Below are 24,605 nucleotides of genomic sequence, written 5' to 3'. Positions count from 1 at the left end.
ATTTCTTTCTGTTTTTTAATGTCGTCACCTTTTCAGTGTACGACTCAACCAGCTCACTAGATGGCGCGGGGAGTTCGGGATGTCCTGTCCTCGAGCCCGAGTTTGGCCTCCCCCGTCTGCACGTGCAGCCGTGCGTGGAGAGTCCTGTGCTCTGCAGCACAGAGTTGTTGTTGTCGTTATTTTCGTTAGAGCCCGCCCCCTGCTTTGTCATTGGCTCTGCGGTGTGACTGACAGGTTCCTGCTGGACTGTCATCGAATCAGCAGCGTGTGAGAGGCGTGGCTTCCCCTGCTCATTATGATACAAGTTGTTTGGACACATGCAGGCGTCCCCGTGATATGACCCTCTGCAAAGTTGTTTAGAAGTAAAAGAACTCAGCAGCACACCCTCAGTATCACTGTTCCTCACGTAGTCGGACTCGTCTTTTAGACATCAGCAGATACTTGTATCGTTCATCATGACAACAACCAACCAAATCTTTTTTGGAGATAGGAGCGACGTTCCTGATCTCCTCAAGTCCTTGGCTGACTATCCTGTCTCCTTCCCTGCCTTTGATGACACAGGTAAGAAGAATATTTTCTCATTTTCTTTCAAGCAGAGCAGTTCAGTTTATCTTATACTGTAAGCTGTAGCAGACTTGTGTCAAGCAGTGGTGGGATGTAAATACTCATTTACGCATTTCTGAGATACTTTTACTCTACTTAAGTATTTCCATTTTATGCTACTTTACTCCTGTTCTACTACTTTCTTTTTATCACTAACTATGCCTGCTTTTTACTTACTACCCTTTACTTATTTTTTACTTATATGCCTTTTTTGGTTACTTATATTACTGTTTGACTTATTTCACTAACTATGTAAAGTTAAGTCGGCTTTGAGTCTAAGAATTTAATTTCTGGTAATTATGTTGCATCGTTATCAAGTATATGACAAAAAGTATATGAGTTATTTTGCTGTCAACACTTTTGAATGCAGGACTTTTACTCATAATGGAATATTTCACCATTTCACTGCTTTTATTTTAGTAAAATATCTCAATTCTTCCTCCAATATTGGTGTAAAGTATTACTACAATATACTAGCAGACAACTTCCCAGTTCCTGCGGCAGTCACCATTTAAAAGAGCAGCTATCGGTGAATACATTATCACATTGATTGCTTTAGTTTAAAGTGATGATGATTGTATGTTGAAGATGTCCCTGATGCAGGTTCATGCCTCTGTGGTAATGTGTCCGGCTGCTCTGACCACATGCACAGGTGATCAAATGCAGTGAGCTGTTTAATGTCAGTAGACTGTCTGTGCTGTTTGCACTCACAATATGTCAGCCAGCAACTGATGCAACAACACTGAAACAATCTTCACTCAAGGTTTCATCACATCATCAGTTTCTTTTATGCACTTGGTTCTTGATCGTAAATGACTCGGCCACACAGAGAATGCCTCTTTCCTTACTTTAAGCAAGTTATAGCATGCTGTTGTTTTTAAGATTTCAAGACATTAAGTAAAGAAACCAGAAATCCTTAATAGACATAACCTGAAAATATTCAGCTTGCATAGTTTGGATGTTATGTCAGCGTTTGTATGCACTCTGCTGCGTTTTCACTGATAGTGGCTATTATATGTCCCATCCACAGTAATGTAATTCATTCTTCCAACTTATACCCGCCCTTTGTGCATGTGTTTATTATCAGTGATTTAGACACATTTGAATTCATCACTGGATCGACAGTTTTATTGTATTGTTTGTTGTGCCAATAATGTGACGTGACACTGATGAGCCACCTTGCTGTCTTGCCCTTTCCTTTATTTGCGATCAATAATGATTGCATATTGTTTTCATCAGTCTCTTGGTGACACCCTGTTATTTCTTTCTCACCTGTTTCTTGTGTTCAGCTTGTCTTCAAGCAGCATTATCAGTGTAGATTCTTTAATAACAGCTTGCTATAATGCATCATTATTATTTATTTTGAAATTAAGACAGAAGTAAAAACAATCAATTTTCTGCTGCGGCCAGCACCAGAAGATTAATCATTGCATTATTTTTCTCCCTGTGATTATGTCTTGCAGTGTCTCACAGGGAAGCTTTGAGCCCTTATTACTGCATTCTCTTACCATGCTAGACATGCACACTGTGGTGTTTTGTAAAAAATCGTTTAACAGCAAAGCCTCTCCTGCTGTGTACAGGACGCTGAAATAAAACTGCTGTTAAAGTCTTTGTGTTTTGCTTAGATAGTCTGAATCTTAATGCAGTATGCAAACGAAACCTTCTTATTCTCATTTGTCCTGAAACAGAAGTTAGACCATGAGGCGAGCTCCTGTCTGTGCTGCTTCATGAGTGTATGTGTTTCCAGTAATGTGAACGGACAGTAGAGGGCACTGAGAAGTGTTTATCGGCAGAGCCAGCAGATGTTTGCATGTTCTGTATGTACACACAGCAGAGCACAATGAGCACAATGCCTGTCCTGTTGGGTTTTTTTTTTCAATAAGCTCTGCAGGATATTTAACCAGTAACTATGAATGACAGCTTTGCATACTGTGAACTGGTTTTCAGCATCAGTATAAGTGAGGTACCACACTATATTTAAGAAATATTTGTGGTGTTACACACACAACCAGACTGGTGCAGTTACCACATGGCACCTGACAAAGAGAGTCACACTATGTACCAGTTTCATACTTCATGCTAATTCTAAGCAGGTTTTGAGTATGTGGTGCCTACACTAGAAATAAAGTATACTCAAAACAGTTAATAAATGGTAGATTTTTAGTGTGCTATTGATGTACACTATTCTCCTACAATGCAATGCAAAAAAACATTAAAACAATTCGCAGATGGCAGTTAGACAGCCCAAAGAAAATCTTGGAAAAGAAAAGCATTTCATCATTAGAAAAGCGTCTGGCTTTCTCTTTGTGAAATTAAACTCTCAGTAAAAACACTTAAGTACATTGATTTCTTGTGCACTAACTGCAAAACCAATATACTATGACAATTAGGGATGCACTGATCCGACTTTTTCAATCCTGATACTGATACCTGGGCTTTGGGTATCGGCTGATACCAGTGTTTAATTAATAAGCTGTGTGTCTCACTGTGTGGACGAGACTGGGATCGTTCTTTGATGTATAAGACAACATCACGCTTGAATTAAACTTTTCTTTCCTAACTTTGTAAAACAAAATGTAACAGATAAATACATAGATATAAATTTACTGAATTGTTATTTTTTTATTTGATACCAGATCGGCCCATTGTCACTGATACCTGATCCAGCTATTTGCCTCAGTATCAGACCGATATCTTATATCCGTATTGATGCATCTCTAGTGACGACTGGTATGGAGAACTGTTTATGGTGTTAGTAAGTAGTATGGAGTTTGGACACAGCTGTAGTCAGAGAAATGTTATATCTTAATATTTGACAGTTTTTAGGAAAAATAAATAAATAAAAGGGATTTAGTAGTCTCCATCAGCACTACATACAGTACAATGTATAAAAGCCTTGAAATAACATTTGGACTGTAATGTAGGGAGACACAATTTACAGAAAATATAATTGGACAGTTAAATGAATACATTCTCTCTCTCTCACACACACACACAGTATATCTAAAACTCTGGCTTCTTGACCCTGTATAGGTAACAGGGTGAATGGTTCACATGGTGGTCTTAACTGGTACATAGCATGTAACCAGGATGAATACAATGGGACGTTTGATGCATGTTATTGACTCGCGCTATTTCCCATCCCTCTACACTTTACACTATCCACTTGCTAAAAAAACGAACTTGGGTGTAACATCATTGCGCCATGTCAAACTGTTACCGTGTGGTCATTGTGGTGAACTTGTGAAAAAACAGACATTTAGTGGTGAGGCGGGGTGATGTGCGGTTTGAACATTGTGTACATGAACAGAAATATCTTGCTGAAGAGAACGACACACTCGCGCGCTCACTGCATGGATGCAGGAGAGGACTCACGGTCGCGTGCGATGTTTCTAGCGCGTGCACGGAAAACGTGAGATGTTTCTCTTGTTGTGGGCGTTTGATGCGGAAGATTTTAACAGGACGTGTGAAATAATGAGTTCATAGGACGACGTGAGTTATATGTTTACATCCCCAAATCAAATATTAGACTAATACTTTACAATTAAATGAATTATAAAGTAACATGTGGTCAAGATATTACAGTTTCATGTAAACATCTAAATGATAACATAATAGCTGTCTGGTGAAGTACCTGTACCTGCCAGCTGTTAGAAGGAATAGCGCGTGGCCTGCTCCAGCTCGCATTGGTCCGCACGTGCTGAATCCACGCCCCTTGACAGATTGTACATTCACGTGCGGGCGGGGGGCACGTGTTTGTCCACGAGTGACTTCTTGTGGAGGCCGGGTAGGTTGCAAGGAAACAGAAACTCCTTGCACGAGCGCTGTATTTATTATTTATTTGCTTATTTATTGCGGGGGGCGTGCACGAGAGTTTGTGCAGGTGCAGACTTTCAAGTTGTGCAAATTTAATTTGCTTCACCTGGACGGTCTCTGCATTTCTTTCCTGCAATTTGCATGCGCGAGTAGTGACACTTTCCACTTAAAATGTATTAATATTCTGGCTGCACGAGACAGTATGTTCTCATTGCGGTGCACGTTCCCTACGTATGGACTGCACTGGCTTCTCCATGCACACAGTGAGCCTCCATGTGGACAGTAAGCGGCCAATGAGCCGTCGTGGAGCTACCACACAGACAAACAAAGGCGCACACGCAGCTGCTGAAATACATATTCACATGGACAGCGTTGACAGCCAATCAGCTTCTACTATACCCCGAGTGGGCGGGTACCGGACTCATGAATTTCTAACAAGCGCTCTCGGTGAACACGGAGGACACAAAAGGCGTCTGTGTGGTGTTGTTTTTGCATCCAAAAGCGTTAACAGAGGCAAACAAGCCAGAAAAGCAGCAGAAGTCAAATAAGCGACCGTCGGGTTCAGTTTGTTTCTGTTGTTTCCCGTTAGAGGAAGCAGCTCTCGGTACCGCAGGAACATCGTTTCGGTCTGAGGTTGACAGGGAACAATGTCTGGCAAAACCGCGGTGGCAGTTGGACTTCAACCCGGCAGTAACGATAACGTCGCTGCAGAGGCTCCACAGAAGTCCTTTCCTTTTGTTTTAAAGAAGATTATGGACATTCCCCCTCCTAACATCCTGGAGGAAGGAGACGATGGTAAGACCGAAACCTCGCGTTCAGTTTTACGAGTTTGTTTCTATCTGTTCTGAGTTTTGCCTCCGAAGCTATTTACTCACACAGATGTGCATAAACTAATATGTTTATATCGCGTACTGTCAGTTATAAAATGGGCGAAATGACGGCTGTTAATCTGGAGAGATTAGGACGGACATGCCATATGTTGCACGGCTCCAGCTTCATCGGAGGCTGCGAGGAAACAAAAAAGAACAAAAAGTTCCAACTCCTCTGAGCTGCTCTCCCAGCAGCGCAGCCAGACTGTAAACACACTTGAGGATACAGACACTGCTCGGCTTCTCATTGCACACATTTGTCTGATGTTATTTGTTCCCTAGTTTGTGTCATGGTGTTTTGTGTTCTTGGGGAGCTTGTGTGGAACAAGCAGGTTCCCCCTCCTGTATTTCTGCACCGTTCCTCGTTTATTCTCTGGTTTCCTCTAAACCTCTTTCTAGCTTTTATTTCACGGAGGCATCTACTCGCTTAATTTCAAACATATTGACAGACTCTTAGCTTGTTTTCCTTTATTAACCCCCTTTTTTTTGTCAGATATCACAACACCACCACACCTCCTCCCCCCCTTTTCCCACCCTTCCTCTTTCCACCAGTTAATAAGCTTTTCCTGTGTGTGCGCATGAGACTCTCTGAAAGGACTCTTGTAGTCATGTATACACATTCCTCTTACAGCAGGCGTCCATTTATTTAACCCTCCTGTCTTTTCAATGCAGAAATCGAGAAAGAGAAGCTGTGCTCGTCCGAAGATGTGGAGGGAGGCGGGGCTGGGGCAGCCAGTGCCGTTGGAGGTTCCAGAGGAGGTGGTGGCAGCGGCGGAGGGGTATCAGCCTCCCTGACCCCAGCCATTTGGGAGAAGACCATTCCCTATGATGGGGAGACCTTCCACCTGGAGTACATGGACCTGGATGAGTTTCTCCTGGAGAACGGGATCCCTGTGAGCCTGGAGGAGGAGGAGCTGCAGAAGACTCTGACCTCAGTGGGAGGAAAAGGCAAATGCATCCCCAAGGTTACTGCTACGGCTACTACTACTACTCCTTCTACTCCAGCTACGGCTGCAGCCTCCGTCTCTGCCCCAGCATCTCCCCCCTCTGCCTCCGCCACCTCTACGGTCACCTCAGATCCAGAGGAACCGGTGACAGTCACTACGCTGCAACCAGCTAATTTAGAGGATGAAGAAGAAGAAGAGGAGGAAGAAGAAGAGGAATCTTTGCCTGAGGAGGCAGCACCAGTTGAAGCAGTGGAAGTAAAGGAGAAGAAATCAAGTGAGTAATTTAGATTTATGGGGTTTATATTTGTTAAACATTTGGTCGCTGAGGGGAGTCTTTGTGGATGTGTTTTTGACTTACGGTTCCTCTTTATTTATATTTATTTCAGATAACAACAGTTCCTCTTTATTTATGATGTCAGATAACTAGTGTTTGTTTATTTTATTCTTTTCTGTTCTTCATTATATCACCAATTACTATTAGACTGAATCACTTTAGAAAAACAATTTCTTCTTAAATGATGTATTTATAAGCTGAATTCTGGACACTGACGCATGTCTTTCATTTCAGCTGCAGCCTGTAGTTATATAGGTAAAGTTGTACTGTGTCGTTTAAGTAGGTGTTGCTGTAACATGAACTAAGAACAGCGTATATTGACTCAAGGCCAAGACACTGACCTTTGAGCACACATAGCTTTTATATGTTTGGCACATGGCCACTACTACTACTACTACTACTACTACTACTACTACTACTACTACTACTACTACTGCTACTATTATTACCACTACTCACCTGTTAATGCCTCCTATCTCTCGATTTTTCCATAAAAACCTGAAACTAAAAGTTTTTCAGCTCTTTGTTGAGCAAATATATAAGCTCAACCACAATCAAAATGCAACGCTCTAATGCAAAGATCAAATTCACAACCCTCAGTGGGAAAAATCAACCGCCCTTGAATCCCTGAAAATGTTTCTTCAGCAGAACGTTGAAGACATGCAGACCTGTATTCTGTTATTTGGTACATGTAGAGACCCTGCACATAGAAGCCCAAACATGCAGCTGTTAATTTTTGCTGGAAAAAAATCACATTCCCAGTTGACTTATTTTTTCTTCCCACCTGCATTCCATAAAGACCCGCCCTACTCTGCCTCTGATTGGCTAGTACTCGTTGCCTTCGTCGGTTAGGTTAGTTATGTTGGTTAGGTTTAGGCATGAGGAGTGAGATGGTTTAACCTGAGGCGCCAGATGGTTTGTTACACAGAACCATCTGAGAAGTCGGTTTGGAAAAGGGGAGGCACTTTCAAGAAATACTTGGTAGGTGATTGGATGAACCGTCAGTCTATCACCGTCTATCACGGGGTGCCGCACCTTAACCAGGCCTGTAGCTGCCAGTAGTTCTTCATACGACGCTGATTGGTCTGAAGCACTATCACTGAATATGAAGTCCAATCAGAGGCAGAATAGGGGCAGGTCTTCACAGAATGCAGGTGGGGAAAAAAATGACACATCCCAGTTAGGAAAGACAGGTGAGTTACTCATTATGTTAGTATGTAATGCAGCCCCATACGACAAAACAGTAACTAAAGGCTTAAAAATTACCTCCCTGATGCAAACTCAATAGAAATCTATAACATTACAAGCTGGTGATTTATTGGAGTATTGGTTTGAATTGCAACATACAGTTACAACTTTTTATGTAGAGCTGCAAATTATGTCTTTAGTTCATAGATAAACAATAAGAATCTTGAACAAAAATATTTAGGTAGTGCCCAAAGCAATGTCAGATGTTTTGTTTTTCCTGACTAAATTGAAAAACAAAATAAAAATCAATCAATCAATCAGATTTTATTTGTATAGCACTCTTCATGCAAATACAATGTAACACAAAGTGCTTAACACAATAAAAACAATACAATCAATACAACCCCCCCCCAATCCCATCCACACACAAACAATAAATGACTATGGTTAGTTATGTTTTGTTGAGAGCGGCCTCTCATATCAAATTATACTTTTTCTCACCATACCTGTAGATCGTAACGCCAGCGAGCGTAGAACACCCTCCCCCATCGACCCAGACGCCATCGAGGTGGATGTTAATTTCCAGCCGGATCCCACAGACCTGGTCCTGTCCAGCGTGCCGGGGGGAGAGCTGTTCAACCCGCGTAAACACAAGTTCTCTGACGAGGAGCTCAAACCGCAGCCTATGATCAAGAAGGCCAAGAAAGTCTTTGTTCCTGAGGAACAGAAGGTAGGCTGATATAATCGTATCTGCAAGGCAAGAAGAAACAATAAATTTCATAATAAGCAAAAGATTGAAATACAGACGGATGATAAATGAAATTAATGCCTCCATCAGGGCCTGAGGGCTTACTGAATGGTGTTGGCTATGAGATTCACAGTCACCAGATCTCAACCCAGCTGTAGACTTATGGGAGATTTGGGAGCAACATGTTAAAATCAGACTTGAATTGTGGTATTAATGCGATGTATGAGAGTTTCATAGTGTTTCAGGGCACATTTAAGGTGCAGCTCAGTGCTCTGGTCAGTCAAGATTAAAGCATTTGCAAACAGTGATGGTTTGTTGTCTGTGGATTAGAGATAAAAGATGGGGGGGATGGTTTAACAACACAGATGTTCATCTGTTTCAAATCCCTTCCTAATGTTGGTCAACCACATCTCTCCCTTTTTGTTTTAATTTTTAAAATCTCTTTCTCATTTCACTTTCACTCCCTCAGGATGACAAATACTGGTCCAGGAGAAAGAAGAATAACGTGGCAGCCAAGCGTTCTCGCGACGCAAGGCGGCTGAAGGAGAACCAGATCACGGTGCGCGCCTCCTTCCTGGAGCGGGAGAATGCTGCACTGCGGCAGCAAGTGGCCGAGCTGCGGAAGGACTGTGGCCGCTGCAAGAACATCCTGGCCCGATATGAGGCTAAGTACGGCCCGCTGTAAAAGAACTTAGAATGAAATCCAAGAAGTGTCAAATGAGACAAAAGCAAAACTTCCTTCCCCGCAGAATTCAACACAGACACAAACACCAAGGGAATCAAAATTTGCACTGTTGTCTTTGCTGACCTCCAGTCACTGTGTCAAGCTCTAGCTCCACCTGACGCTTGAGTCTTGGATGCACACTGGCAGGCAGCGAGGCAGTCTGGGAGCGGTGGTCACAGGAAGGCCCGTGGAGAGCGCCTGGCTCCTACACTCTGAGAGGAAAGGGGACGATACTCCCATGGTCAAACACACATGGAAAATATGGTCTGTTTAAAGACGATTTCAAGAAAATCAGGAAATATGAAAAGAGCAGGCTGGTACAAAAGAATCACAGGCTTTTAAATACAACACACATCAGTTTTTTATCACTGCACAGCACTTCTTCTTAGTGGACCAAAGCATGAGTAACGTCAGTTGTCTATTTAGAACGGTGCACACTTCCCGTCCCTCACTTTTTTCCTTGTGTTGCACTTATGTTTGTATCTGTACGTCCTTTTTAAAATACTCCGGCTGAGGCTCAGAAGAAGGATGATGATTCACTCATCAGTGGATAGGAGAGGAACAGATGAATAAAGGAGCAGGAGACAGATTCACAGTTGTACTTCAGCCTGAGGAGAGGGGAAGCAATGACCTCAGGTCAACAGAGGAAAAAAGGAGGAGAGTCTCTTAGTGGCTTGATTCAGTCACAGTTCTTCCTTCTTGTAACCCACATGCACGCCTCTGTGCGCACAAAATAACTATTTGTGTGTATAGCCATCTCCCTGCACCACATAGATGTGCGTAATCCAGTGTGTAATCCATTTGTTTTGCACTTTTTCTTTAAAAAAAAAAAACGACAAAACACACATGGTGTGTAAAGATTATAGCAGTGGCAGGTGTCTACCTTATTAACCACAACCAGTGTGGGAGACACAGTAGCTTATTAAGAAAAAAAAAACATGCATGACCCACAGTTTCAAGCTACTGTGATTCAGTTTCCTTTTCTACTAACCTCAGATCAGCTTCCAGAGCCCCACACAGGATTTTATTAAAGCAGACAGATTTGGGGTTTTCTGTAAAAGATTTTAAAATTTAGAGAATGAGCAGTAGTGTTTTAGTCCTGCAGATTACTGTCGAAGGATTAGGTTATGATGATATCCAGGGCCCTCACAGGTGGAGGGGTATGTTTATATGTAGGGATGTTTATTTTACTGCACACTGCAAGTAGAGGGCGCTAGAGCCACTGCGTGCCGAGTCATGGTGTAGTGATGGCTGGATTGTTTTTTTTTTCTCTAAAGATTTATCCAGGCCCGAGGTTGACTGCTTCTGAATCTTGTAAATAAATGATTGTCTCACAGTCTTTATTTCCTAAGACAGGGATTCTGACTGTGTGTTTATTAACCCAATGCTATTCCTTATATTTGCCAAATAGTCAATGAGTGCTGTATTTATTCTGATGGTAATAATGCATCTGTTGATTGTGATGTACAACAATATGTCAGATTATTCTATTTCCTTTTGAGGAACAATACTTCTAATGAAACCAATGACTAAGCAGGGACTTCAATGGGTAAACTGTGCTTTTGGATGTTTGTTTTAAAAACAGATTTATATAGTTATACGGGATTCTTCTCTCTCTCTCTCTCTCTCTCTCTCTCTCTCTCTCTCTCTCTCTCTCTCTCTCTTTCTCTCTCTCTCTCTCTCTCTATACATATATATATATATACGGTATATACATGTGTCTGAACATGCAAAGGAGAAGACACACTCTCATTTACCTCATCCAACACTTCCTATTTTGAAAGGTTAAGAGTTTAGTAGGGCTACAAAGCAGTGTTGGTTGAAGCAGACAGCACATACAACACAGCTTAGTTCCATTTGGCAAAACCTTGAATCTGAGTCGATCAATTGAGTTATCTCTTGCCAAAGCGGCTGAGCCTGTGTCTAAATTAGTAAATACATTACAGACTGTTATAGGACTCTATATCTCAAGTGTCTTTGGCTGATGCAGATTTTGTGATCGGTCAGCTTGTGCTCATAATCGCCGTAATCCTGGAAAGAGACTATATGTGGCAATAATACTCTGTTATGTAATGCTTGTTTCATTTCAGTGATGATGTTGTATGTAAAATTGCAATGGCGTACTAAATAGAAAATGCCCATTTGTGCTTCCAGTTTAGATCCTATGTAGTCTAGGATCCTAATGCATGAAACCCAGTAAAATCTGTCTCGTTTTTTTTTTTTTTTTTCTTATTGAATATTTTACACCAAGTGTACTTATGTCTGTAAACCATCACTGAAAACTAGACATGTTTTTGGATGGGTAGATTGATGGTCTGTTGTACAGTTCTGTCAAAAGATAGAGCAGAACATCTGTGCCACGATGACTCATATAATAGCGCCACTTCTCCTTGTGCAGTCAGTGCTTGATCTTGGGGGCGAACATCAGCTGAAAACGGCATCTTTTGATCACTGTGTGGATTATTTTCTACTTACTAAAGATTGATCTATATCTAGATACACTGGATCAGTTGGTGCTTTTCTGTTTTCTTGATAGATTCTGTGTTTATTTCAGTTTTCTGATGGTGTAGTATAACAGACATTTCATTTTTGCATTGACATTCAAACCTGACATACACTGCATTATGCTGTTTATACGTCAATGTAGTGGATGAATGCAAATGTCTAGTTCTTTTTTAACAAAATTGAAATTGTTGTGCATACAGCTGATTAAAGGTACTGGCCGAGAGTCTTTTTAGCAGACAATAAATCCAGATCATTTATAAAACAGCATACAGTATGTAGCAAACCTTTTTTTTTTTTTTTTTTGATTCGAAGCGCCTCATGGAACTGGCTTGTAACTCTCAAACTGAGTTTGAGCTGCAGATTCTCCAGGTCTTCACACCATTAGGGAAGGAAAACAATAGCTGCAGCTTGTAGACCTGCAGATGTAGACATGTCTGTCTCCACCTAAAGGCAAAGACATTAATTGCAATTGAAAACACCTGCGCCACCTGTAGGCAATATTGTTTTCTTCGTGTTCAAGGTAATTACACATGTCAGCCCAACATGAAGCTTTGACAAAGACCTCATTCATTCATTATCAAAAAAATTGAGCACTTAAGTGTTAATTGTTTGTAGAAATAGTCACCTGTCCAGAGAGACATATTTTACCAATAAATAACAGCTACATCTGGATGTTAAAATCCATGAAATATGTAAAATATCAAATGTCACGCACAGAATGCAAATAAAGAAAACTGCAGTAACACCACTCTGCCTGGAGGTGGCGCATGTGGGAAATTTGCGTTATTGTTTTCTTTACCTGCAGATGTTGCAGATGTGCATGTCTACATCTGCAGGTTTGAACAGCTGTTTGCAGGTTCTGGTTTTAAAACAGTTGGCAGTGGTTTTGGGTGCTTCGCTTCAATGATACTATGTCCTTGTTTACTATTTAAAGTAGCTACAATACTCCTGAAAAGAATATTTAAACGTCTCTATTGAGAACAGTTCTAAAGTTTGATTTGTTTTTTGGTGTTTTTGCTTTCTTTTCTCTTTTTATATAAACGTATGTTTTTGTTGGGTGTTTTGTATTCTGTGTCCTAACCATGTACAAGATACATGAAACTGCAGTACTGTGTCCTAACTGTATCTTGTATCATGCATATGAAATAAATTGAGATTTAATGACATGTGGGCTCTCAGTTTGACCTTGCTTGAGTCATCGACCAGCTGCAGCGGCTCCGATGGGAGGCACACTGCTGCTGAGAGACAAAGAAACAATAGAAGCACAGTTTGTGAACAAATGGAGGCGTCTTCTTCATCCTTAACCTCATCTTTGATGCACACGTGGACACCCCCCAAAGTGCACATGTAACACACACAAAATGTTGGTTTTGTTTTTCTCTCAGACGCTGTGTTGTTTTTTTCACTGTCCCTTCCTCGCCTCGGTCCTGCTGCTCATCAGTATTCCAGAGGAGTAGGAGATGTTGCGTAATGATCACATCCACACACAAGGGAGCAGCGTTGCGTAACAGCAGCAGCCTCAAAGACCAGCAGGATGTGAGTGTGTTTGTGGGGAGGGGGGAGGGGTTGGAGAAAGGAGAAAGGAAAGTGAGGAAGCAAGGGAGGGGTTCTGGGAATTGGGAGGGAAGACAAGGAGAGGAAAGGTGATAGGAAGGATGCAGGGGAGAGAGGAGAGTGGAAATCAGGGGGTGAAGGAGAATGGGATGGAGGGGAGGAGAGGGGGGCGATGGGGCTGAAGTGCTGAGGTGGGGCAAACAAGATGGCAAAAGGATGGACAGAGAGAGAGATGGAGGAGAACAGGGATGCAGTTAAAGAGCGAAGACGTGTGAGCCGAGGGAGGGAGGGAGGGAGGGAGGGAGATGGGATGCAGTGAGTGGGTGATGAAGATGTGGAGGAGAGCCAAGGAGCAGCCCAGCCATGCATGTTAATGTCACACCACTACATGTTACTATAGAAAGCACAGCCCCCCGTGTGTTTGCCTCACATGAGCCAGCCAACCTTACAGCATGGCTGCATCTGACAGACACTAAAGACACAGCACAGCACAGACAGAGCGCTGGATGATGAAATATAAAGTAATATCTGCTGGGATGGGTCCAGTTGAGGTGGGTGGTGAGCAATCTGGCTCCTCACCATTTGAGAATTTCATCTTTGTTTTGAATTATTGATCAAACGTCACTTGAATTTGTTTACTGCAATAAGAGGGCATGATGCTCCGGCATTTCAATCCGAGGCTTTTTCACAGGAACGCAGGGATCCACTTTTCATAATCTTTGATCTACAATATGTTCCACATTAACCGTGTATGACACACATAGGAAACTAAGAGGTGGATTTATCTATGTGCAAGCTGAAGACTCATGTCACACCGCATTTAGTCACATAGCTCTGCATACCCATAGACAATGAGGACGACACAATTAGCTTATTTTCCATGCTTATTTTTTGCCAATCTGTTTTTATTACAAACTTAAAAAAGAATCTGATACAATAAGAAACTGCAGTAGTAACTCCCCATTCCCGAGGGGCAGCACAGAAACAGGTCATTGCATTTCAGTAGTGAAAGATTCATTATACATCTACAGGGTGTACAGATCAGATACAAAATAGGAAAAATAATAAAATACAGGCAGGAAAGAAAGCACTATATTTATACATCATCTGAACTTTTAATTATATCTATTTTACTCTTAAATGTTAAATTTTACATAGAAAATAAACTTCTTTTATGACAATGAAATATTCCAAAGTGCAAAATAAAACGCACACATTGATATAAGCAAAAGGACATCAGAATACAAAATTCTTGTTTTTTTTTTTTTTCTCTTCATTAATTCTCAACCCTGATTGTAGAATAGCCTGCGTTTAGAGCTGATTTGCGGCGTATTTAAAACACGGATCTGTTTACTTCTTTTCAAGTGTAAAAACACAAAAACCGCTTCTTAAAAGGAGGCTAACCAGCTTTTAAAATAATCACTGACATCCTCAGACCTCTCACCTGCAGAGCCAGATTTGTATGCAGAAGAAATTGAACGACACCTCGTTTGCACTGAATAATCTGACAGCTGAGGAAAAAGAAAAAGAAAAAAAGGAAAAAGGAGTCACTTGGACATTTTGGACATGCATGTGACTAAAAATCTCTCCAAGACTTTTAAACACACAATAAAAATGACAAGTTCCTCCGTTTATTTTCCACAGGCCATCTCAACCAGGGTTGACTAACTACAGATCTGAATCACATTCACAGCACATTCATTTCCTTCATCCTTCCAAACCTGCTGTAACACTGTACTTCCTATTGATGAGATAGGAATACTGGATTTTTTTCTCAGGGCGTAGAGAGGTAGAAACCCCTTGAATCCTTCAGGGTAATTTAAATTATGGCATTACATTGCACTGAAGAAGGGCAAGCATCTGTGTAAGCAAAGACAGTCTGGGATATGGCTATATTATCGAGACCAAAGGACCAGGCTGATAGGGAGAGGATGACACGTTTGGGGAGGGAAAAAAATGAGGTGAGATTAAGTTAAATTAAATGAGAAATATGAAATGTGCGGGGGGGTTTTTTGTTTGCGGGAGGATATACCTGATGAAGCTCGGACAGACTGAAACGTTGCAGGCTAATAAATGTTTCAGCAGTGAGCGAGACAGTGTGCGGGAGTTTTTCCCTCATCGTTTGTGGGAAATTTTGCTCACATAAATCTGAGTTTAGCTACTGTGGTAGCATACAGGCAAGTGAGTAGTGTTAATGTGCAACTGTGTTTTTTTTCCTTTTTAAAAACGAAGGAGAAAGGAATCAGCAATGGACAAAAAAAAAAAAAAATAGAATGATATGCAGTGAATTCATATGAAAAAAGGGAAGATGGACATTGCAATCAAAAATGAATCTGAAAAGTGGAGATTTTTGGTTTAAATGTACTGCCTATGAGAACAGGGAGTAGTGTTGTCAGACTGCCACGGGAGCACAGAAAAAGTGATATTAGCCATCTTTTCCTACACAAACCCACTGTAAACATTCACTTCTTAAAAACTCCAAATCCAACTTGAAGAGTGAATACATTTACCCGTCTTATTAGACAAATGCTGTACAAGGTACAATACACATTCAATACTTTACTCTGTACATCTTTATTTTTGTCTCAGTTTGCATATATTCACGTTATTTTTCTGAAAAAATAACTTCAGCATGTAAGAAACTAAACAAAGAATCTGAACATAAGAACTTTCTATATACATATTCCTGGACTTGTAATTTCTTACTTATACAAATGTAAGTGACAATTTGCAAAAAAAAAACAAAAAAATCAAAAAAACAAAGAAAAGAATAGAAATATTGGAAATAAATTACAAAACAAAAATTGTAAATGCATCTTTCCCTCACAAATTGTAACATTTACAGAGAAGTGTACCTCCCCACCCGTCCCCTTGAAAAGAAAAATAATGAAAAAAAAAAAAAGAAAGAAAGAAAACTTGCATGCATATGACAAGCTGTCACATCGCAATACCAGCGTGAGCACAAGTCAAGGGTCCTTGGGTCATTGTATACAAAAACATTTATGGATACAAGTCTAGAAAACATTCACATAAACGGACATGACTGACAGCATCTCCTCACTTCAATTTAGCTCCTCTTTGAATCTCTAAAGCGTTTCGTGACGGCTGAATTCAATGTGCAAAGGGCAAAGGAATGGGAGAACGTTTAGCTCTTGTGTCTGTGGGCGACACACAGCAACAGGAGCCCAGTAATAAAGTGCCGGACAGCTCGAACGGACATCTGGGGGGAGGAGGGGGGGGTTACCCTTCCCTGTAGTGACTACAGTAACCTACATGTTAGAAACAGCAGACTTGCAGAGATCTGACAAGCTCTCCGATAAAGCGACAAAAGCCACACATCAATAAAGAACATTCATCTTTGTCCAAATCACTGCAACTGGGAAAAAGAGACGGAACAAGCTGCACTGTACTGTTCTGCTGCTTTCTCTTTGTAACAACCGGAGGAACAGAGATCACTGAAGAATTTCAAGAGGCGAGAGAATAGTGGGAGCCTTTGGCTTCAATACCATTTAAGCTCACCAGAAACGTGCTCTGGGTTTTAAAGTGTTGTTCTCTAAGCGAATACACCCCGGACACCAGAGGCAACACAACTCTCTAGCTGCATCCCTCTCTTGTTTTTCCTCTGTCTTCCCTTCTCTACCAGCTCCCTCTCTCCTCTCTGTGCAGAGGAAAACCACTCCTTCATAGTCAAAGTCATGCTAAGCCATTTATCACAATCCCTACTGCTTAACTGCTGCATCCCCTCCCCCTCACCCCCTTCTCCGCCTGTTCACCTTCACACACTGCTGACTGGAATTGTGTGTGCAGATATTTCTGTGTATGTGCTGCCCATTTGTATAGATTTATGACGCCATAACTTGCATCTGTGTGTGTGTGTGTGTGTGTGTGTGTGTGTGTGTGTGTGTGTGTGTATAACTGAGGTATCAGCAAATGGTTATTGTCTTAAAATGCAAAGATTCATTTGCCTCCCACATTCACCAAGGTTTCCCTGACCTTCTCAGCTGCAGTTTCCCCCTGACAGGTACAATACATTCCACTACATCGCTCCCTCAACACCCCAACGCTCCCTCTTCCTGCTCCCTCCTCTGCGCTCACTTCATTTAAACCCACGTCATGTACACATTCCAGCTGACGATAAACTGCTTTTAATATCCACCCGGTGACAACAACAGAGTCAAATTGTGTCTGCGCACGAGTGCGTTTCAAGGGTAACGGGCCCACCGTACAAACAATGAGTCTCCGGCTCACGCTGAGCCACAACAAAACAGAACAGGACTACACACACACAGAGACAGCAGAGCCCCCCTCTCTGTATTTGTGGCAAGTAGGGCAGAGCAGATTGCAGAGCAAAGTGCTGAGCTTTCCACAGCCGTCGTTCCCTGCAGGACTTGGCAAGGTCCTTTTTCACAGCATGACAGTGCAGTGCAAAATGGAGCTATACTAGATCAGGGTCCATTAGACTACAAGTCCAAAAAAAACAAAACAAAAGAAGTCTCTCGCATTAACATTCAATGCAAAATAATAAACACAAGAGATTGGCAACGACTCCAGGTAGAAAAGGAACTTAACCCCAACCCACTCCTGTCATCAAAGCCAACACAGAACGTGACGAGTAACAGCAGTGGACAAAAGTGCAGGGTGGGGTTGAGGGTTATGAAGGAACAAAACAAGTCACATGAAATATTCAGTGGACGTGGTATTTTAAATCTTTGTAGTAAAACTAATTCTTAGCTTGTATTAGTATTAGAACAATTTGTTAGAAAAACTGAAAATATCTGGAGCATCACTGTCCTATACTCAACTCCTCCTACAACAATTCTTATTATCATAACAAATGAAGGCTTAGTTGGCCAGCACAACAGGCTGGAAGGACTGGCTGGGATATTGCAGGTTGTAGCTTCCTAAACCCTCGACGAACGGCGGCTTCTCCATGTAGGAGATCCCTCCGCTGCTGCCAATGATGCCCACGCTCTGTGCTGGAGGAGGGCTGGAGAAGGGGTCAAAGGACGGATGGGTGTTGACATTGTGGGGGGGTTGGAAAGGGCTGGCATGAGGTTGCATGGGCTGGGTGTCAGCGTCGAAGTAAAGGGGGCCGGGGGAACCTGGGTAGACAAACTCTTTGGCGTTGGGGGAGAGCTGGCTTGGGATGGGACCTCCGAGGGAGTGCAAGGAGAGAGACAGCGGCTTGTGCTTAAGCAGCTCAGGAGCCGAGATGGTGGTAGGAGAACGGGTGAGCATCCTCTGGGCGGGCGGTACGCCGACCGCGACGCTGGAGTTACCTGCCGACCCGGCCCCGCTGCACTTCTTCATCTTGGTTGAGCCAAATTTAGTGGCGGCGAAGCTGGCGGTGGTGAAGGTGATGGGTTGGGGACGGGCAGCGGGGAGAGCGGAGGGCGGCTGCTGAGTGGAGAGGTAGGGCAGCCCTCCGCTGGGAGGAGAAGGGGTGGAGGTGTTGGAGGAGTGGGCAGCAGGGTCGGTGGGCGTGCTGGAGCTGGGGTAGCTGAAGAGCCCGGGGCAGGACGGGGCGGACAGAGGTGTGGGAGAGCTAGAGAGCGATGGCATGAGGGCAGGAGATGCCTGGCTTCCAATTGGCACGAACACCTGAGCGTCTGGATTGAAACCCAGACTCTTTGCCTCCTCCGCCTCTGGGTCTCCTTTACCTTCTCTCATCACCCCCTCCACCCTCTCGCTGTCACATCCGAGGCCTGGAGGATCCTCCAGGTAGAGCACCTTCACCGCCCCCTTCTCTCCAATCTGGTAGGATACCTCGTAAGGGTCGATCCACACGCTGAGCTCTGCAGGGACATTTGCACGCACCTCCTCCGTGTCAAGTCCGCTTCTCTTGGCGGCTAACTCCACCACGGGGTCTCTTGGTGCTCCAAGGTGAATGCAGCGGAAGGCAGAACCCCGAAGAGGGGCTTCAGGATACCAGTGACCCTCAAAACGAGACACCAGTATCCTCTCCAGCTCCTCCCCAAACAGGTCAGCTCGACGCCGAGGCAGCTTGTTGTACAGGTAGGACACGATGAAGTTGAGGGCGACCTTCACTTCCAGATGCATGGCTGCACCAGGTTAGCGCCGTCTTGGGAGCAAAGTGTTTGAGATGATGGTGCTGAAACTGAGGCAACGCAACTGCAACAAGGGGTTTTTCCTCTGGCTTACTGTAAAGTGTATGATTTTTTTATTGTCACCATGGTAAAGGCACCTTGAAGGCAGGGGCAGCAGGTTGCAGGCCGTTTGTTGTTGTCGTCGTCACAGATGTTGAACAATGTTTTCAGGTCCTGTGAAGAAGAAAACAGAAGAAAGCAGTCATTTTACCTTGTAAGAACCAGAGGAAGATTTGAGGGGAGATGAAGGGAAATGAATCAAAAGAAAAGGAGTTATGCAGCTGTACAGTTAATCTTAGTAACATTTTATGGGGGAAAAAAAGCCCCATTTGTATGGAGGCTGGAGTGTGCCACCAAAATAAATAGCCTTTTTCAGGGATTAATTATAATTGATTATTGTGTACATTTGAACAAGTACTTACATTGTCTTTTTGTCTAAGTTACATACTGTGGTTAAAGAAAACTCATACTGGAATTTACATATTATTGAGTTTTTTTTAAATAACAATTTTGTTCTTTTTCTCCAAAAATTGTAAAACTCAACAAACATAAAACATAAATTCCATTACAATAAAGAAATACAGCAAATTAAGGCACTTCTGGTCACAATTAACCAAAAAACAATGGATGAGATCCTGGTGGAAAAGTTTTGTAAATGTATCAGCTTAATTGATACATATGATCATTCCAGTGGCACACTCCAGCCTCCATACAGGTCACGACCCTAATAAAAGCAAGAAATACGCACATCTGCAGGTATGAGACCAGTGGGAGTGTCACTGCCTGATACAATATAGATTGAGACATTTCTATACCGGCCTCTGAGGTGTAACATTGATTCAAGTAAGAAACTCGACAGTCTAATTTATAGTGGAATGACTTCAAAGCCATAAAAAATAGATTAAACAGCTTGTGGAGGCGGTTTCAAAAGCCCAGCATAAAGCCTTTAGGAATCAAATTAAAAACACACAGCAATTATAAATGTACTATTTTATATTTAGTTTTTTTTTTTTTTTTTTTTTTTTTTTTTTTAAATCAAGTGCAGGATGTACTGATGGCTGTAACAGATGCTGTGTTGTGGGCTTCATAAATCCTTTATAATCTGAATCCGATCGCATGGAGCGCCTCCTGCTTAATGCTTTAGCACAGTCACTCTGGGTCCACTCACCACCACGTAGAGTCCAACTCAACGAAAGATTATTAAGCAAAAAGGAAAAAAAAACAACAGCATAAGACTCACTAAGGAAGAATTATAAAATGGCAGGACAGTTGGTCGAGCCCACAGAACACCATTTCCCACCATGCAGTGCACACGATCACCCCCCTCTCCCTCCCCCCTGCACACACACACACAAACAATTCACTCACATTCACTTCCCTGCCAGATGGGGATTCGGCTGCTAAGATTAGAAAGACGCCTCCGATTAAAGACAATTCTAATGTTATTACAGATAAAGCTGCGCAGCCTGCAGGGATTCGGGAGTGACAGCTCAAGACGGGATTTACATTTTCCTCTCACATGAAAAAAGGTGACATTGAAGGATAAGACGGGGGTTGGCCAGAGTGGGCTATAAATAGGGCCCCATTTTGCATCATCTGTGAAGCAAATTCCTCTCCGCCACCTGAGCTAAAGATGAGTTAAAGTGATTGAATAAAAAGGATCTCTGAGCTCAGGAGGATCCGCCGGTCCATGACCTGCAACAGCCATCATTACTAAAAACCTTGAGTGCAGACACAGCTAAGCTACCTACAGCATCCGCTGCGTTTTGTACCTCTCATTATTAAAAGGCAACAGCAACATACCCAAGATCCAATGTCATCCAATGACATTAGAGGAATAGCTCACTTAAAAATGTGCAGGCTTGTTCTTTCAGGAGCACAATAAACGCTCTGAAATCATAAACCACGGCTTGCAGTTTTTAATAAAAACATCCTAATCTTTCAGGTTCAGAAACCCCCCCCCCCCCCCCCCCCCCCCCTCATTGTGTTCTTATTTGTATTCTTCACCTGCAGATTTGCTTCACAGCTTGAAGGATCAGTTTCTGCAGGCCTATTGTTGCAAGTGCAGGATCTATAGAGCTATTTTTGTTTACATGGACTCATTATCAGTGCTGCAAATGTGCCACACAGTATACACTGCATGTCAGGTTTTCTCTCTCAAGCACTAGACGTACACATGAAGTCGTACATATATGACTGCAAAAGCCCATTTTTACATATTATAAATGAAGGTACGAGTAACATTTACAGGCCTGCATGAACTAAGTGGTTGCCACATACACATAAAACCTCAATATAATAATAGAGCATGAATATTATTGTGATTTTTCCTTTTGTCTGGTTGATTGCACCTCATTTCATTTTTTTCCCCAACAGAACTTTAAACTGTTTGTTATTTATAGACCCCTTTAAGTGGGAATATCTACCTGCCAAATAATGGGAAGCAAATATGCAAGCAAGAGTGTGAGATTGGAGAAATATCATCCAGGTTTTGCTTTGCATGGGTGATGAGAAGCTCAGATAATAAGGCAGCAGGGTCTACCTGGGGATTACTGCCATATGTCAGTCAGAAGGCACTGGAGCAGAAAGGACACTGCTTTAGCTGACATGCAACTGGAGAATCCCTCCTTGCCAAATTGTCGCTGTAAATTAAATTATGAAGCTAATTAAGTGGTGAACAGCCTACGAGCTCTGACGAGTGAAGATGAGTACCTCCTCAGCATAAACAACCTCAACAATAAACATGACAGCTGCACAGGCTCACTTCAGCTAATATAAACGGAGGAAGACAAAAACAAAAGCCGAGTCTTTCTTCAATGGCTGAACCAGTGCAGTCATTCATTTTCAGTCAGCGCTGTTTTGATGGATGTCCATCAAAACACAGGCAACCTGCTGTTGACAATGAACAGCGTGTGATGATGTTAAAACCCTTTGTACGAAATGACAGTTAATTACTTACCTATCGTTACTGATGATGTCCTAGCTTGACTTCTACTCCTGCGTTTCTATTTTAATTCCCTTGTGTTGTTTCGGATGTGTCAAGTCGTCGGTGTTGAGAAGCTGACCAGTAGATATTTTTCACCTCAGTATTGTTGATTTTTTTTATTTTTTTAACGCTGTCCTTTTTCTCAGATGGCTGACGGGGTTCCCAGTTTGTCTTCAGCTGACACTTTGCATGGAGGCTCCAGAGAAACTTTACTGTTTGACAACCCGGCGTATTTATACACTGTGACTCGCCCACACCCCCGTGACGGCAGGAACTACTTTTCTCGTATGATGATAGCTGCTGCTTTATTGTTATCTTTTACAAATCATCTCTGCTTTTTTTCGTCTGTCAGCAAATCATTAAAACCGTCCATATGGGCTGTGTGTGTTTTTAAACCCTGTGCATTAACCCACAGACTGATTTAAAAACATAAACAAAAACAAACCTGTCGCTCCTCACTTTCTGGACACAGTGTCGATTCATATAGTTTTAAAAAAGCTGCGACGACAAATACACTGAAAATATGGACGTTTTTTACCATCATATAATATCCAAGTTCACCTAGCAGGCTCTAGCTTATTTGGCGGATGGATATTTGTAGTTCCCCCTCGGTGCTGAACAATTTGCTAAAAATATAAGCGGTGATAGCAACAGAGTCTCTATTGGCTGAGACGGGAGGAACCACAGATTATTGGGCGTCAGCGGCCATTCAGCATCTAAAGCAACCTGACTTTTACCAAGGGCTTGTGGGAAATTGCGTTCTTATAGTTTAATGATATGTTTTTAATTTTTTTAAATTTTATTTTATTTAATTATCAACATACAGCATGGTAGACATATATTAAATACATAGGCTACGCAGATAATGCCATGGGATCTAACACTGACAGAAATCATAAATCAGCTCACAAATGTCATTCAGGGTACATAAATTTATGGTTTTAATAGCTTTCTTATTTTTAGAATACAGGATCGATATTTGATTTCATTTTCAAAAATTAAAAAAGATGGTTTATGGTTGGAAAACTTAGATTTATCGATATGTGATTTTGCAAGTAATAAAATCAAATTGATGATATAGTATTGATTTGCTTTGGTAGAAGTCCAAACAATGAATTTTCATAGGAAAGGGAAAATTCAGAATCAATATATTGGGAAATATATGTACAGACATCTTGCCAAAAAATACAAGCGTGGGGACAAAACCAAAATAAATGACATAAATCTTCTGGAACCAATTGACAAAATAAGAAGTCCACATCAATGTCCTTATGATATGTGATGATTGGAGGATTAAATAACTAGACATGCTGTAGATGCTTTAAGTAATTTTTGTTGAGCAGGCTTTATTATGCATTCACACATTTTCTTCACCATAGGATGGCACCTATCTTATGAATAAGATCAATTCACCAAACCTGAAGTTCAGATCTATTTTTCACAACATAACATACCAGAATAGGTTTAAATTTGATATTTGGGATGATCATACAAAAAGAAATAAAAATTTGTGTGTATTGTTATTATATATTTTTTATTCTATATCTTATTTTAGAATATAAACAAGATCAAATGTTTGTCCCACATGAGCATTTTTACTCACTTGACTATTTGACCATTAATCTCACACATGTGTAAAATTTTACCAAAACTTAACTATTCCTTTTCATGTGAAGAGTCTTGCGTCAGAAGCAGCATTCATCGCTGGCATATTATTGTGAATTATTGACACCAGAGTTTGGACTCATTTGAAATTGCTATTTATTTTTCTAAAACAGGGTATTTTTGAGCATTATGCAATATATTTCAGGTAGAGAATATCTTCAAAATAAGCAAGAGTTGAAAATGACCCCTCAGGTGAACTGAGTACAAAGTAAACCTGTAAAAAAAGTTGTTTTTACATCTGTTAATGTTAATGTCCTTCAGCTACTCTATTTAATTCTTTACATAAAGATGCAAATGTTGCAATAAAAAACACACACATATTCATTATGTATATAGCTTGTGGGTAAGAAAAGGATGAGATTTATGTGAAATATATGTTGTTATGTGTTATCAGGATGTAGGCAACTGGAAACTGGCATACAGATGTCACATAGAAACTTAATTTTCAAAAATGTCAATAGAGAGTTTAGAAATGATCACAAATAATTACAAAACAAACTGAGTTGTATTATGTATTTGATTTTACACTTTATATCACTGCATGGTCTTATCATTAGGT

The 24,605-nt window shown here is 41.6% G+C and overlaps 2 protein-coding genes across 3 annotated transcripts; one reads left to right on the top strand and one right to left on the bottom strand.

Annotated features, from left to right (window-relative positions):
- The first annotated feature begins 348 nt into the window (after positions 1 to 348).
- tefb (TEF transcription factor, PAR bZIP family member b) lies at positions 349 to 12,900 on the top strand. Of its 2 annotated transcripts, none has more exons than XM_044330842.1 (4): positions 349 to 561; positions 5,961 to 6,509; positions 8,270 to 8,487; positions 8,975 to 12,900. In XM_044330842.1, the coding sequence occupies exons 1-4, from the start codon at positions 456 to 458 to the stop codon at positions 9,188 to 9,190; spliced, it is 1,089 nt and encodes a 362-aa protein (XP_044186777.1). In that variant the 5' UTR covers positions 349 to 455; the 3' UTR covers positions 9,191 to 12,900. The 2 variants fall into 2 exon arrangements, with proteins under 2 accessions (XP_044186777.1, XP_044186776.1); XM_044330841.1 differs by lacking the exon at positions 349 to 561 and adding an exon at positions 4,237 to 5,214.
- Positions 12,901 to 14,154: 1,254 nt separating this feature from the next.
- LOC122966718 (protein Tob2) lies at positions 14,155 to 22,951 on the bottom strand. The gene is made up of 2 exons (XM_044331019.1): positions 22,355 to 22,951; positions 14,155 to 19,569 (listed from the first exon to the last, which is right to left on the bottom strand). The coding sequence occupies exon 2, from the start codon at positions 19,346 to 19,348 to the stop codon at positions 18,131 to 18,133; it is 1,218 nt and encodes a 405-aa protein (XP_044186954.1). The 5' UTR covers positions 19,349 to 19,569; positions 22,355 to 22,951; the 3' UTR covers positions 14,155 to 18,130.
- Positions 22,952 to 24,605: the final 1,654 nt, after the last annotated feature.

Source organism: Thunnus albacares, chromosome 17 (genome assembly GCF_914725855.1).
Source record: "Thunnus albacares chromosome 17, fThuAlb1.1, whole genome shotgun sequence".
Classification (NCBI taxonomy): Eukaryota; Metazoa; Chordata; class Actinopteri; order Scombriformes; family Scombridae; genus Thunnus; species Thunnus albacares.
This window is presented reverse-complemented; position numbering and strand designations above follow the sequence as displayed.

What these genes read in the sequence shown, in the direction of transcription:
- tefb (XM_044330841.1), top strand. Translation starts at nt 5,067, where the DNA reads ATGTCTGGCAAAACCGCGGTGGCAGTTGGACTTCAACCCGGCAGTAAC. An exon ending in CCTGGAGGAAGGAGACGATG is followed by an intron (nt 5,215 to 5,960) that starts GTAAGACCGAAA and finishes TTTTCAATGCAG; the next exon opens with AAATCGAGAAAGAGAAGCTG. An exon ending in AGTAAAGGAGAAGAAATCAA is followed by an intron (nt 6,510 to 8,269) that starts GTGAGTAATTTA and finishes CCATACCTGTAG; the next exon opens with ATCGTAACGCCAGCGAGCGT.
- LOC122966718 (XM_044331019.1), bottom strand. Translation starts at nt 19,348, where the DNA reads ATGCATCTGGAAGTGAAGGTCGCCCTCAACTTCATCGTGTCCTACCTG.